The sequence below is a fragment of the Pan paniscus genome, chromosome 17 (assembly GCF_029289425.2).
Source record: "Pan paniscus chromosome 17, NHGRI_mPanPan1-v2.0_pri, whole genome shotgun sequence".
Classification (NCBI taxonomy): Eukaryota; Metazoa; Chordata; class Mammalia; order Primates; family Hominidae; genus Pan; species Pan paniscus.
Window position 1 is genome coordinate 43456609 of NC_073266.2, and position 14715 is coordinate 43471323.

Here is a 14715-nt window from a genome sequence, read left to right on the forward strand (position 1 = left end):
TGGGACTACAGGCATATGCCACCATGACTGGCTAGATTTTTATAGAGGTGGGGGGTCTTGCTTTGTTGCCCAGACTGGTCTTGAACTCCTGGACTCAAGCGATGCAGATGTAGAAATTCTTAACAAAATTTTAGCTAATCAACCCAATATATAAAAAGGATATATATCATGACCAAATAGATTTTATCCCAGGTATGAAGTTGGTTCACATTTGAAACTCAAACAATGTAATTCAAAAATTAGCAAACTAAAAAAGGAAAACCATAATTCCCTCAATAGATAAGGAAAAATCATGTGACAAAATTCAACATTCATTCCCAATAAAAATTCTCAGCAAACTAGAAATATAACACCTGATAAAGGACATCTACAAAAAACCCTACATGAACATCTTATATAAGGATGAAAAATGACAACTTTCCCTCTAAGATCAGGAACAAGACAAAAGATGTCTACTCTCACCATTTTTATTTAACATGGTATTGGAGTTTCTAGTTGAGGCAAGCAGGAGGGTGGGGAAGGAACATGGGGGAGCATTCAGATTGAAAAGGAAGGAGACTGTCTTTATTCACAGACAACATGATTTCTATGTTTGAATATTCAATGAAATCTACAAAAACACTACTAGATGTGATTTTAGTAAAGTTATAGTTTTGATAAAATATCAATACACAAAAATAAGCTGTATTTGTATATACTAGCAACTAATAACTGGAAACTAAAATTTTAAAAAATTTACAATAGCATCAAAACACATAAAATACTTAGAAAAATAAATGTAAGACCTATATAGTGAAAATTATATGACACTGTTAAAAAAATTTTAAGGGACATATGCCATGTTCATAGGTTGGAAGACTAAATAATACTGTCAGTTCTCCCCAAATTAATCTATAAATTCATGGCAATTACAATGAAACTCCTAGTAAGCTTTTACGTACAAACTGACAAGCTGATTCTAAAATTTATATGGAATCCAAAGAACTTACAGTGCCAAACAACTTTGTATAAAAAGAACGAAGTTCAAAAACTAATACTACCTGATTATAAAACTTATTTTAAAACTATAAAACTTATAAAACTATACTAATGACGACAGTGTGGTACTGGCATAAAGATACATAAACAGATCAATGGAACAGAATAGAGTTCAGAAACAGACACATGTTTATGGACAACTGATTTTTTGCAAAGGTAAAACGACAATCCAGTAGGTAAAAGATAGTTTTTGGCTGGGCACGGTGGCTCACGCCTGTAATCCCAGCACTCTAGGAGGCCGAAGCAGGGGGATCACGAGGTCAGGAGATCAAGACCATCCTAGCCAACAAGGTGAAACCCTGTCTCAACTAAAAATACAAATACAAATAAATAAATAAATAATTAAAATTAGCTGGGCATGGTAGCGCACACCTGTAGTCCTCGCTACTCATGAGGCTAAGGCAGGAGAATCGCTTGAACCCGGAAGGCGGTGGTTGCAGTGAGCTGAGATCGCGCCACTGCACACCAGCCTGGTGGTGACAGAGCGAGACTCGTCTAAAAAAAAAAAAAAAAAGACAGTCTTTTCAACAAATGACGCTGAGAAAATTAGCTATGCATCAGAAAGAAAAAAAGCCATGCAAACTTTATTTCATACTTCACACCATACATAAAAATCAACTCAAAATGAATCATAGACTTAAATGTAAACTCTAAAATTATATAACTTCTAGAAGAAAGTACAGGAGAAAATCTTTGTGACCTTCAGTTAGGTAAAGATTTCTTACACATGATCCCAAAAGCATAATCCATAAAGAAAAAACTGATAAACTAAGCTTCATCAAAATTTAGACTCTCCTGTCTTTGAAAGACACTATTTATAGAATGAAAAAACAGACAGGATGAAAATATGTGCAAATGATACCTGATTAAGGACTTGTATCTAGGATATACAAAGGCCTCTTAATACTCAATAATAAAAAAAAAAAGAACCTCCAATTTAAAAATGAGCAAAAGATTTAAACAGACACTCCTGAAAAGAAGAAATATAGGGAGCAAATAAGTGAGAGAAGATGGTCAACATCATTTGTCCTTAGGGATACTCAAATTAAAGTCATGAGGTGTTATAACACACCTATTAGAATAAATAAAATTTAAAAGACTGATTCATACCAAATATTGGCAATGAGTTAGCAAGGATATGGGTGAAATCATACACTGCTGGTAAGAATGTAAAATGATAGGAATGTACAATGGTACAACTACTTCGGAAAACATTCTGGCAGTTTGTTGAATTAAATATATACCTATCATATGATCCAACCATTCCACTCCTAGGTATTTACCCAAGAAAAATGTCCCCAGGGACTTGTCCATGAATGTTCATAGTACTGTGTCTGTAAACCCAAATGCCCCATCTCAATGGACAAACAAATAGCCATATAATGGAACACTACTTAGCAATAAACAATTACTGGCACAAACAACATAAGTATCAAAACAATTATGCTGAGTAAAAGAAGCCAGATAAAAACCAGAACATACTATATTATTCAATTTCTATACAATTTTGGAAAATGTAAACTAATCCACAGTTTAGTTAAAAGATCAGTAACAATGTCTGGAGAAGGGATGCAAGTGGAGGGATTTCAAAGGGGCACAGGGAAAACTTCTGGGCATGATAGATACCCCATTACTTCGATTCTGCTGATGGTTTCACAGGTGTGTATATACGTGTCAAAAAAGATCAAACTGTACACTTTTATTACATGCAGTTTAATGGTATATAAATTATACTTCAATTAAGCTGTTCAAAAAACTATGAAAAGGGTAGGGAAAAAGAGTGATGCAATGGAGGGTGTTATGTCTTACTTAGGTGGTCAGTGAAGGACTCTCTGATATGACATGATGACATTTAAGCAGAGATTTTAATAAAGTGAGGTTGGAGGCACTGCGGGCATTCAGGCAGAAAAAGGGGCAGCAAATACAAAGATTCTCAGGTAGAAACTCACTTGATGCATGTAAGGAACAGCAAATAGGCCAGTGTGACTGAAGCAGAGTGAATGAGGGCAGCAAGTGGTTGGGATATAAATATGCAGGCACAAGGAGGGTAGCATAGGAGGTGGGAGCACAAGTCCTATATGGCCTTGTAGGCCAGTATATCATATGGCTTTTACTTAAAACACCACAGGGTTGTAAGCAGAGAGGTGACTAATGTCTTTAAAACATTACTCTGGGTCCCATGTGCAGAGTATCTTGTAGAGGAGGCACGATAAAATCAAGAAAAGCAAAAAGGAGGATATATTGCAACAGTCCAGATGAGTGCTAGTTGTGACTTTTGACTTGGGTGAAAGGAGACTGTGAAAAATGGCTAGATATTAGATATATTTTGAAGGAAGAGGTGAAGGGGTTTGCTAATTGGATGTCTGCTTTGCAAAGAGGGGAGTCAAAGATGACTCTAGATTTTTAACCTGAGGAACAGGAAGAATGGAACCACTGTTTACCGGGATAGGGAGGACCGATGGGGAAGTATCCTAACAATTTCCACCCTTTTAATTTCTCCCCTTTTATCTTGCATATTGCTGTAAGATTCATCTGCCTAAACTACAACTATAATTATGTTAGTATTGGGTTTCAGAATCTTCGTTAGTTTTCCATTGCCTCAACCATCAAGAGGTGAACGAACTATTTTTCCTAAAATAAAGAGATCAATAGGTCTTTGGGTGGGGGCTAAAGATAAGGTTAAACATTAGGTTAATGTAGAAACACTACTGGCACTAAAATAGCTAAAATGGTCCCCCCCTCATATTCTTTTCTAGTGGGGAAGGAGAAGTGGTTGGCAACTACTCAAACACCATGAGTCTTTATCCACACAGTATAGTCCCAAATTCCTGAGAACTTTAGAGAGTGGAATAATTATGATGATAAAAGAAGTAAATCATGTATCTATCATAGCTACCAAGTGCTAGCCACTGCTACACACTTTATATACACTGCTTTTCAAGCTCCACACTGATGTCAGGATAAAGTTCAAGTCCCCTAATATGGCTTGTAAGAGCCTTCCTAAGCTAACTCCAACACCTCTCTCCAGTCTTGTCTCTTCTTCCCCATGCTTCTGCTTTACTGAACTACACATGGTTTAACACTAGTCCCTTTGTGAATGCTCTTCTTTCATCATCCACATCTACTTGGCTAATATTGGCTCATCCTTGGTACTTCACACTTATATATAATATTTCCGAAGGAATATTTCTCAAGATCTGAGTTAGAAGCTCCTTCCACATAAATCTTAGCTTTCCTTATCTAAGTACTTATCACACTGTATCATATCATATGTTTACCCGCCTGTATGCCATCTACACTTAAGTTCATAAAGGCTGAGTCCATGTCTATCTTATTTCCCAATATGTTCCCAATCTTAGCATGGCACTTGGCATATAATGGTTGCTCAATAAACATTTGCTTAATGAATGGCTTGAAGTTTGGGAGATTTGGAAATATATTGACTTAGAAAGGAAAATGATCAGTTTAGTCTACAACATGCTAAAGCTGAGGGAATCCAAAGACAAGAGATGTTCTGTACATTTGGATAAAAAGGAGCTGAAACTGGGTTGAGAAGTAAGAGCTAAGAATACTGAAAATAGAGGGCAGTATGATTCAGAGGCTAGAAAAAAAAATACAGAGTCAAGAATTGATATTACGGTAAAATAAAAAGGAAAACCAATAAAAACAATAAAGAATGAATCAATGTAAACGTGAGAGGAACAAAATGGTTCAGAAATATAGAAACTAAAGAAGACCATTTAAAAATGAAAAAGGAAAATGTGCCAATAGCTAAAGTGAGGTCAAGGAAGATCAAGACAGCTGGTTGACTATTTTACCTCCGTAGGACCTACTGCAGTATCAAACACGTGGAGAATAAATATTTGTTGAGTGATGGAATACATGGACAGAATCTCACTTTTTAAAAAGTTCACCTGCAGATTACAATGAGCCTAAATTTTATCTGCTCAGGAATCCTGCCTTTAAATACTCACTAGCCATGACTTATTTCACTTCTAAAACTTAATAAAACCTCCAACTGATCCTTTTGTTTTGTTTGAGGATATTTTTGAAAAATATTACTTATCTGTTCTTATGCTTTTTGTATCTCCTTTGTCTTAAATAAGAAGTGTCAATACAAGAGGGTTGTAGGCATGAGAGAGGGCTGATAAAAGAACTGCTCATGCCTCAAATTCTAGTTACCACTGCATCTGAGTTTTTCCTCAAACCAGATACTGACGTTGGCCCTGAAAGCCTAAACTGCATATTAAAGACAGTTCCATGTTAAAAAATAATTTATTTTAGATAGCTTAAGTGGTGAACAAACCAGACCACCTTCACTGAAAAGTGCAGACAAACCTGAAACCAGCCTAAAGGAACTGCCATAATAATAAATCATTTCCATAATAATTCAGAGTATATATGAGTACATTCATAAAACGATGACTGTGGTACAAGTCTGAGGAGTTTAATGACAAAAATAAGAAAGTTAAATGAACACTGGGTTCAAGGGAATACAGTCATCCTAGGATGAGATACACTTCTACATATCTGAAAGAAGAATGACAGGGGAGAAATAACAGTTGAAATAATAGTTACGTGTGTGGAAGGAGGCAACAGAGGGCGGAAAGTTTGAATTTAAAGAGATGGGATATTATGGGTGTGAAGGAAGTGTAGTGGATATGCTGGAGTGAAGTGGAGTGCTCATGAAAGCATCGACACAGATGGACTCCACATCTCAGTAGGTCAAGGCAAAGTCTCAGCAATAAACATCAGGGAGGATCATAGAAATCACTAAGGTTACCAGAGGTTGGGAAGAAAAGGGATGAGAAGGGATCACGGAGGGGGAACCAAATGAATTTATTAACGTTGAACTGTATGTACACTCAAAAATGGTAAATATGATAAACTCTCTATCTATACTTTACCTCAGTAAACAAAGTATGCCTGAGGGTAAAGACCACAGAGCAAGAGGGGGAGAGAGAGAGACAGAATATATATGTTGTTGTCTTATGATAAGGCCATGTTTTATATGATAGAGTAACTATGATCAACTTTGTTATTAAACAGCATGAATCTCAAAAGTGATACACTTTTTGTTAACAAATGTGCCATAAACATTCCCTCATGAGGGAAACATGAGGCTTCAAGTTAAATAAATTTTTAAAAAAAGTTCACCTAATCAAGAGTGAAGAAACAATGTGGCAATTCTGCAGCCGGTCAAACTACTTACCTGGTCATATCCATAAGGCCTCTGCTGGGGTGGCTGTGGTGGTCCAGGCTGTGTTGGTCTATATCCTCCATACTGCTGACCTTGTCCCTGTGGGTAGTTAGGATACTGAGGACCTGGACCACCCTGTGAAGGACCTGAAAATAATGTACACAACAAAAACCCACATAAAAAGGTAAGTCCCTAGAACTCAGGGAAGGATGTGAACTAGAGAGATGTTACTGTATTTTTCTATCTAAGCTAAAAAAAGATAGTTTGGTACCTTGATTTCCTCAAATGCTTTCTGAAATAAATCTGGATGGTAATAATAAGAGTAAAAATACCGTAATGTTACTTCACTATAATTATCGTACTATGCCCTAGCCATTACAAAATATATTTCAAAATGGGTAAAAAAGACTCAGGGAGTTGTAAAGGAGGTTAACTCCATGATGATAAGAAAATTAATCAATACGTCTGATAGCGTTAACCAGCACAAGCAAGAGGAAAAAGAGAAAGCAAGAGGCAGATTCAAAGAAAAATACTGAAATAACTTCTGAATAAAGTGGAGGAATAAACGATATTTACAACTGTATGACTCTAGATTTTTATTTGCAATCACCAAAAGTATATGTCTATACTATGCATTGACAAATTTATTACCAAAATATTTTAAAACAGAAACTAAAAACTTGAAAACCCACAGGTTACATGTGAAAAAACTTGATTCAAAAGTCACACTGAGAATTAATCACCTTTAATACTTTACCCATAAAAATGATTACAAATTCCAGAGATGGCAAGGGACTGACTTGGCTTGCTAAACAATATGTCTGTTTTATAAACTCTACTACTTTCCACTGTAAAGAATGCTTTAAAAAGCGTAAGTTGGGCTGGGCGCAGTGGCTTACACCTGTAATCCCAGCACTCTGGGAGGCTGAGGTGGGAGGATCACCTGAGGTCAGGAGTTTGAGACCAGCCTGACCAATATGATGAAACCCCATCTCTACTAAAAGTACAAAAATTAGCCGGGTATGGTAGCATGTGACTGTAATCCCAGCTACTCGGGAGGTTGACAGGAGAATCGCTTGAACCCGGGAGGCAGAGGCTGCAGTGAGCAGAGATCGCACCACTGCACTCCAGGTTAGGCAATAAGAGTGAAACTCCGTCCAAAAAAAAAAAAAAAGCATAAGCTGAAAAGCTTTGACACTTAAATGTTTTCTATCGTAGCCATTCAAAACCTGCCATAAAAACACTGATTTCAGAGAAAAGTGTCAAAAGAGAACAAGTTTTCAAGCTTAAATAAATTATATCAGCCTATTATTTATTATATATTCAATTATTAAAACTTTATTTCTAGTGGAAATAAAGTTTTTTTTGGACAACACAAGCCTATGGATAAACAAAATAGAAATTTCTCTTAGGATTCCTGATGTCTAACAAAACAGCATTTAACTATAATACTTCAACAAAAATTAAGCTTTCTTTCACCCTCTCTTACCATTGAAGGTATTTATCTTAACTCAATGAATTTACCTGATTTAGCTGCATTACATCTGTTTTCATCCAAAGGCAATAAAACCAGAATACTGTATTTATTCAAAGTATAAATACTAAGTAGTCACAAAATGAAAAGGCCATTTGGGAAGGGCAAGAAAGTTCCTTTATGAAAGAAAAAAAATCCATGGAATATTTCTAAAGTCACATCTAGAATCTGGAAATCAGAACTTGACATTTTTAGAAAAATACCTGACTCCCAATATCTGACTGAGTTTCAACACGTATGCTGAGGGGGCAAGAGAATTTCAGTCTGACCTGAGTTCTAAGATTTGCTATCACAGGTAGACAAAGATGTCCACAGCAATGGCAGAGCTTAAGTCAATGAATAAAAATAATAAGATATTACCGATGTGAAAGAGACCCTGTTAGGAAGAGACGGAGTCAGTATTCATAAGCAGCTACTTTTCTTTCAATAGAGTTATATCTAAAGTGGTTATAGTAGCCTGAGAGTTAAGACTGAAATATCAGGTCCTCGTCATTCCCCACTCCCTATCTAAGAAGTTAAAGTCAGATATCCAGGTAGCAGGTATTATAAGTGAGTATATAATAGGAAAATATTGCTACACTTCCCCCAAATTCTGTATGATACACAGCTGCAATAATTCATCCCGATGGATATGTATATTGCTATTTAGGGAATGACAAAAACATTTTCTTTATGCATTCTGCATAGATCTCATTTGTACTCAAAAAAAAAAATCAGTATGTCTTAAAAAAAACTGTATTGGCCACTAGTTTTTCAAAATAAATTTGCTAAGCAGATTATATACATATGGTCAATAATTACCCAATCATCAGTTTTCCCAGCACACACAGGGCTAGGCATGACAAATACGTCTGATAGTTCATTTTTCTTGTCTTTTAAATGACTCCACACATTACCTTTGGTCAATGAACCATCTCCAGTTTGTTGTTCTTTTTAAATGGATTACTAGTTTATCTAAGAGCAACATTTTAAACCAACATTTTAACAGTAGACTAGTCTAAAACTGAATTTCAAGTGATAATTCTTGTAAAAATAAGTATTAAATATCCACTTCCATATTTTAAAACAATCAGCACATTTTTTTGGTGATAAAAATACACTGTACAAAGCTTTACCGTAGCCCTGCTGCTGTCCTGGGTAACCTTGCTGCCCTGGGTACTGCTGCTGCTGGGGTGGATATCCCTGTTGTGGAGGTGGTCCCTGGTATGCATCTTGCTGTTGGCCATACTGTGAATTTCCTACAGGATAATTGGAGAAGAGGAAAAAAAACTGAGAAGTCTGCTTAAGTAACTTTTTTCCCTCTAAGATGCATAGCCAACAACACAAGAACAAAATGAAATGCCATATTGATTTTTAGAAGTTAACAAAACAAAGAAAAAACTCAAACCAAACAGAAGGATTTCGGCCAAACAAACTGCAGTTAAAGCCAATTTTGCAAGGTTGAACTGCAGCATTTTCAGCGTCTCTGCCATACGAGCATTACATTTACTGGAACATCACAGTCATAAGATCATGACTATGCTAAATAAAATAAAAAAGACAAAATTAAAGACAGCTACAAGAGCACACACTAGCTACACGAGATCAGCAAGCTGTTTCCTAAAGGCACTATACTTATATGTAAAATTATACATATGTAAACACACACGAGAAAAAAAAGTTTGATGGATTTATGTTCAAATAGAAAATTTCCACTGAGGAAAAAATTATCTTTAATGTTTTAGTCTTTTTATTATTGTTAGAAATGGCAAGTCATGGTTATACATTTTAAATATTTGTAAGGAAATTATTTTGATTGTTTTGGGCTCCCTGCAACTTTCAAGAAAGCCAGCAACTAGTATTCTACAAGAGCTTTGCATGGGTAGAAGTTTCTTATGCAAGAATTTTCATTCCTGTAGAAGGGGATATATATGTGTATGTGTGTGAAGGTATATAGATACCTCCTTCGTAGTAATGTTGTGAGGAATCCTCATAAGGCCTATCGTAGCCTTGTTCAGGATACGACGGTTGCTGATAACCGTAATCATTATGACCTACATCAATTCGACAAGAGACAGGAAGAAACGTTAATGGCCACTGAGTGAAAACCCTAAAAATATTTAAACTTTCAGATAAAATTGAAAAAAAAGAAAAAGAAATGGAACATAAAAAATAATTTCAATTGCATTAGCCAAAGATTTACCAATGTGATTGTTTTCATATTGAGATAACGTGCAAATTTTTTTAAAAGCAAAAAGCAGTAGTTTTAGAAACATTACACTTATTGTCTTAAATCTGATAATCCTCATTGAGGGAAAAAAAAACTATCTCCCATTTAAAAAAAAAGAGAATAAAAGTCTTTCACATGTAAATAACCTAAATTAAATTAGAATGAACAAAGGAAGCAATTATCATATTTTGTCAAACACCTGTTCTGCTGGTCTCCAATTCCACAGCATATGCTAAAAACAATGCAAAATATAAAAGAGTTCCATAAGTTTTTCCCCTGAAAGAAACTGAAAAATTTTCAAGTTCTAACATTTACTTGCATAAAGTTAAGTATCTCAAAGTATCTTCAGATGCAAAATTATATATCTTAATGCTGCCATTTTGGAAATCTTTAGAAAATATTTCAAGTATCATAAACATACATCTTCATAAAATTAATATTGTGTTGACAGAGTATATCTTTAGTTTTAAAGCACAATAAATTTTACCTGCAAGATAATTGGACTCTAGTGAAAAATAATACTCTCATTCTTTTTTTTAAAGTTTCACTAAGAAAATGTAGGAAATAACCTTTTAGTTACCTAAAATCTAAACTCAATTTTACAAAAATGCCTAATTAAGGACACAGGAATAAAATTACAAATGAACATTATACTCAGTGCTCTAGTATTCTAATGTTCCCAAGCCACCTCATAAATACCTACATGAAGGGTTGGCAAACTATGGCCTGCAGTCTTAATATGGCCAGTGGCAAGTTTTTGTAAATAAAATTTTATTGGAATACAGTCATGCCTATTCATTTCAGTATTGTCCATAGCTGCTTTCATGCTACAATATGAGTTCAGTAGCTGAGACCAAAACCATATGGCCCACAAAGACTAAAGTATTTATTATCTGGCCCTTTACAGAAAAAGTTTGCCAATTCTTAATCTATATATTTACTAACATAAATATCCGGACATGAGAGAAAAGAGCCAATGTTGTTTACAAATATTAATTGTCGACATAAATAGAATACTCTATGTAAATGTCAGATATAAAGTAATACACACCTATGCAAAAATGATACCCTTCAAATTAAAATCCACTAATAAAATGAATTAAAGTAACCTTAATGTTTTGATATTGACAAAATAACAAACCAATATATTTTGAACAGAAAGGTTATAACAATACACATGTCACATTTCAAGAGATACCCAGGATCAAAACAACAATGTCAAGTTTAACTCTTTAAAATGTAATTAAAAATTAAAAAATAGAAACAATCATTTATTTTCAGCAGACTTCTTAATACATATAATTTAACAAAGTAGATTTCACGTCTTTAAAATACGTATAGTCTACAGCAATCTTATTAAAGTTTTTAATTTAAAAAATCTTAATACCATGTTTACATATGAAAAGAAAAAACAAAACAAAAACCAATGTCCTTAAGTACAAATGTACCTTTATGTTTTATGTATTAACAAAAAATGACAGGTGAGATGTTTTTTCAAATATCCTAAATTGTATCTTCTTGCTAGCTTACATGGGCTGCTAGTCAATGGCTGCTAATACTTTAGCTTTAAGTTTCTTAGTTTCTCTGTTCAGTAATTTATATTTACATCAAAGGATCATATACATGAATAAGGCTTTTGGCAAATCCTAACAACCCACATCATTTTGTAATGTATTTCTGAATTATTTTTTCTTCTACATTGTATTATAAAATTTTCAAGCATACAGAAAAATTGATGAAACTGTACTGTGAAAACCTACTTGTATGCTTGGATTATTGCTATTCAAATTTTCCTAAAGTACAGTGCATCTTACTAACCAATTTTTCACAAGCCACCTTCTACAAAAAAACAAAAAACAAAAAACCCTAACTAAAAATCTTATTTCCAAATTGCCTTTCCCATTCTACTCAATCTCTATATGGCTATATTATGGATATAATTTAGTCTCCCAAATTTTTCTCAAAGGCAAGCACTAATGTAAACCTTAGTTTGTTGAGAAGTATGAAACATTAATTAAAATGATGAGACTTGGAAAAATAACTTAAGAACTATATACTCTATGTATTTGTACAATTAATACAAGTCAACTAATGGGTGAACTTTATGGCAGGTGAATTATATCTTAATGAAGCTCTTATTAAAAAAAAGTAAATCAATAAATGTAAGCTTTGGCTGAAATCAAACAACCCTAAACATATTACAAAAAGATCCTCTTTTACATAAGGATTCCAATGACAGACTGTGATTCCTGATGGTACTAATGGAACACCTAAAATATACTTTGAATTAGATTATAAACTAATGCTATCATTGGTACTTTAGAGTACTGAAGTGTTTCAAAATTTAGAAGAAACAAATTGTTAGTTTCTTCGTCCTCACTGAAATGTTTTAAATAACTCTCTACATTAATATTAGGCAGGGATAGAAAATGGGAAAGTTAACATCAGGAGAGATTACCATCAGGGTAATATTGCTGGTTCATGCCTTCTGGAGGACCTTGTCCACCATGACTGTATTGGTCCCCGTAATAGTCTTCCTGGCCTGAGTACTGCTGTGGTGGGCCTGAAAAACCACAACCAGTCAAGATATAAATAATGAGTTCTCTATGTCATCAAAGGCTTTCTTTCTAATTTGATATTATGAAAGATTATTTCTCAACTATAGATTCCCATCTCATAATTTGGCATTTCAGATACTTTTAGCTATTCATATACATATGCATACATACACAGCAGCTCCACAGACCACATTTACTAAAATCAATGTTAACACCATACATGCAGTATCAAAAAATACCAACTCAGAAAAACAAATGCTAACTTCTTAAAAATAGGTTCAAACTAGTAGCAAATTTATTTCCTTTTAATTTTGATACTACAGTGCTGTGAAGTAAAATTGGGTTTATTCCTGACCCTTTATAACTTTTCAAAAACAGAACAGTATTTTCTGCTGTGAATTAGTGAGCTTTCGATATAAAATTGTATGGTATAACTTATTCCAGAAAATAACAGATAAGAAGTTCCTATCTTCTTCGTGACCCCTTTGTACCTACTAGAACCCTACCTTTTGTCAAAAAAAAAAAAAAAAAAAAGAAAACGCCCTGACTTTGTCTAGATTAAAAGGTCATTAAAATTTAAAGCCTTTCAATTACATTAAGTAGCAAATTTTCCAAATGGAATCTTACCCTGTTGAGGAGGTCTATAGGGAGGAATCTGTCTCTGACCCATCATATGATTGCCTTGGTTAACTTGACCCATCATTCCCATAGGTGGCTGCTGTCCTTGGTAATGCTGTCCGCCTCCCTGTGGCATATTGTATTGCTGAGAAGGAGGCTGCTGATGCATCATTGGACCTGAAACAAGACACAACATTATACACATAATTTTTTGTATATAACTTTAACATCTCAAGAGAAATAAGATAATCTTTTATCACATAGTCCCAAAAATATATAATTAAATGCAGTAAAAACTGATTTCAAATAATAAAAATAAGTCTTTGAATTAAAATTCACATGCCTAAAATAATCTGCAAACAAAAGAAAATAACCAATCCATGGTGGTGAACTTGAAATCCACTGGAAGATGATTCTTAGTCATTTTTTAAAATAAAATGCATATAATATATGAACATCCTGAATGTGTGTATTTTCCATTACACACTATCTAGTATTTACCTATACCATCTTTCTTGAGAAGATATCATCCTTATGCTACACTGGAAAATACACCAAAAGTAAACTTTACAAAATCACACAGCAAAACAGTGGTCAAACTAAGGAAAAGAAACCAAATCTCTAGATTTTTACTTTGTTCTCTTTTTCAATACTCACTCATTATATAATGGTAGACAGGAAAACTATACAAACACTGAATAGAATTTCATAAGCTTTAATTTAGGACAAAATCTTAAAAAGTCTTCTTTCCCTTTCCCAACTACAAGATTTATAACCTAAAAAGGCCTCCTTGAAATCAAATGGCTATACTGCTTAGTATGTTAAAAGACACATACATTACATAAAGCCTCTCACACCTCTAAAAACAGGCAGAGACATGCAACAAGCTGTAGTCTAAGAAATCTGAACTACAGAGTTTCCAAAGTGAGCAATACTGGGGTAGCCAAACTACCACTGCTATAGTATCACACTGGCAACAGTAAAAATGTATCACAGGAAACAATAAACAATGGCCATAAAGTCCCACATTGCCATCTAACAATGTTAAGCAGCTCCTGAGAGGTTTACTGGGCCAAGTTACGGTATGGGGAACTCATCATTTTGTCATTATAACATTACTGTCTCAGAAGTATGGATGAGTCCTTTCCCAACTTGCTGCTTATATAGCTACATACTCCTCCTCCCCCTTGAGTGACATGGAGAAAATTTAAGTACAAAAGGCAAAGTACTAGACAGCCTGGAAAGGTTTCACAGATGAAACTGCCCAAATGAGCCAAAAGTTCACTATTTAATTACTTAACAAACAATTAAAAACAAAACAAGCCCACCTCTTCAAATATATTACTGACTTACAACAGCAGCAATGATGTAAGCAGAAAGACTTCACATTTCCAATCAGAAGAACTGTTTTATCTGAAGGAGTACTTTATCAGAGATAACTGTTTTTCTCCTATTTGCCTTCCGTGCTTCTGTTTCTTTTTTCCTTCTTTTCAATTTTATTCTCATAAATGTGAATGTAAGCCTCTCAAAAACTCTGGGACCTTTCTTTCAACAAGGA

The 14715-nt window shown here is 34.3% G+C and overlaps 1 protein-coding gene across 4 annotated transcripts in view; it reads right to left on the reverse strand.

Moving 5' to 3' along the window:
* SS18 (SS18 subunit of BAF chromatin remodeling complex) overlaps positions 1-14715 on the reverse strand; it is a 75069-nt gene that overhangs the window by 9894 nt on the left and 50460 nt on the right. For 3 of the 4 annotated variants that reach the window (XM_003830276.6, XM_003830275.5, XM_055102750.2), the window contains 5 exons: positions 13167-13334; positions 12440-12544; positions 9713-9805; positions 8888-9010; positions 6251-6384 (listed from right to left, as the gene is read on the reverse strand). In XM_003830276.6, the coding sequence (XP_003830324.1) occupies positions 6251-6384; positions 8888-9010; positions 9713-9805; positions 12440-12544; positions 13167-13334 (623 nt within the window). The remainder of the gene's footprint in view (positions 1-6250; positions 6385-8887; positions 9011-9712; positions 9806-12439; positions 12545-13166; positions 13335-14715) is intronic. The other variant, XM_003830274.7, reaches the window with a different exon arrangement.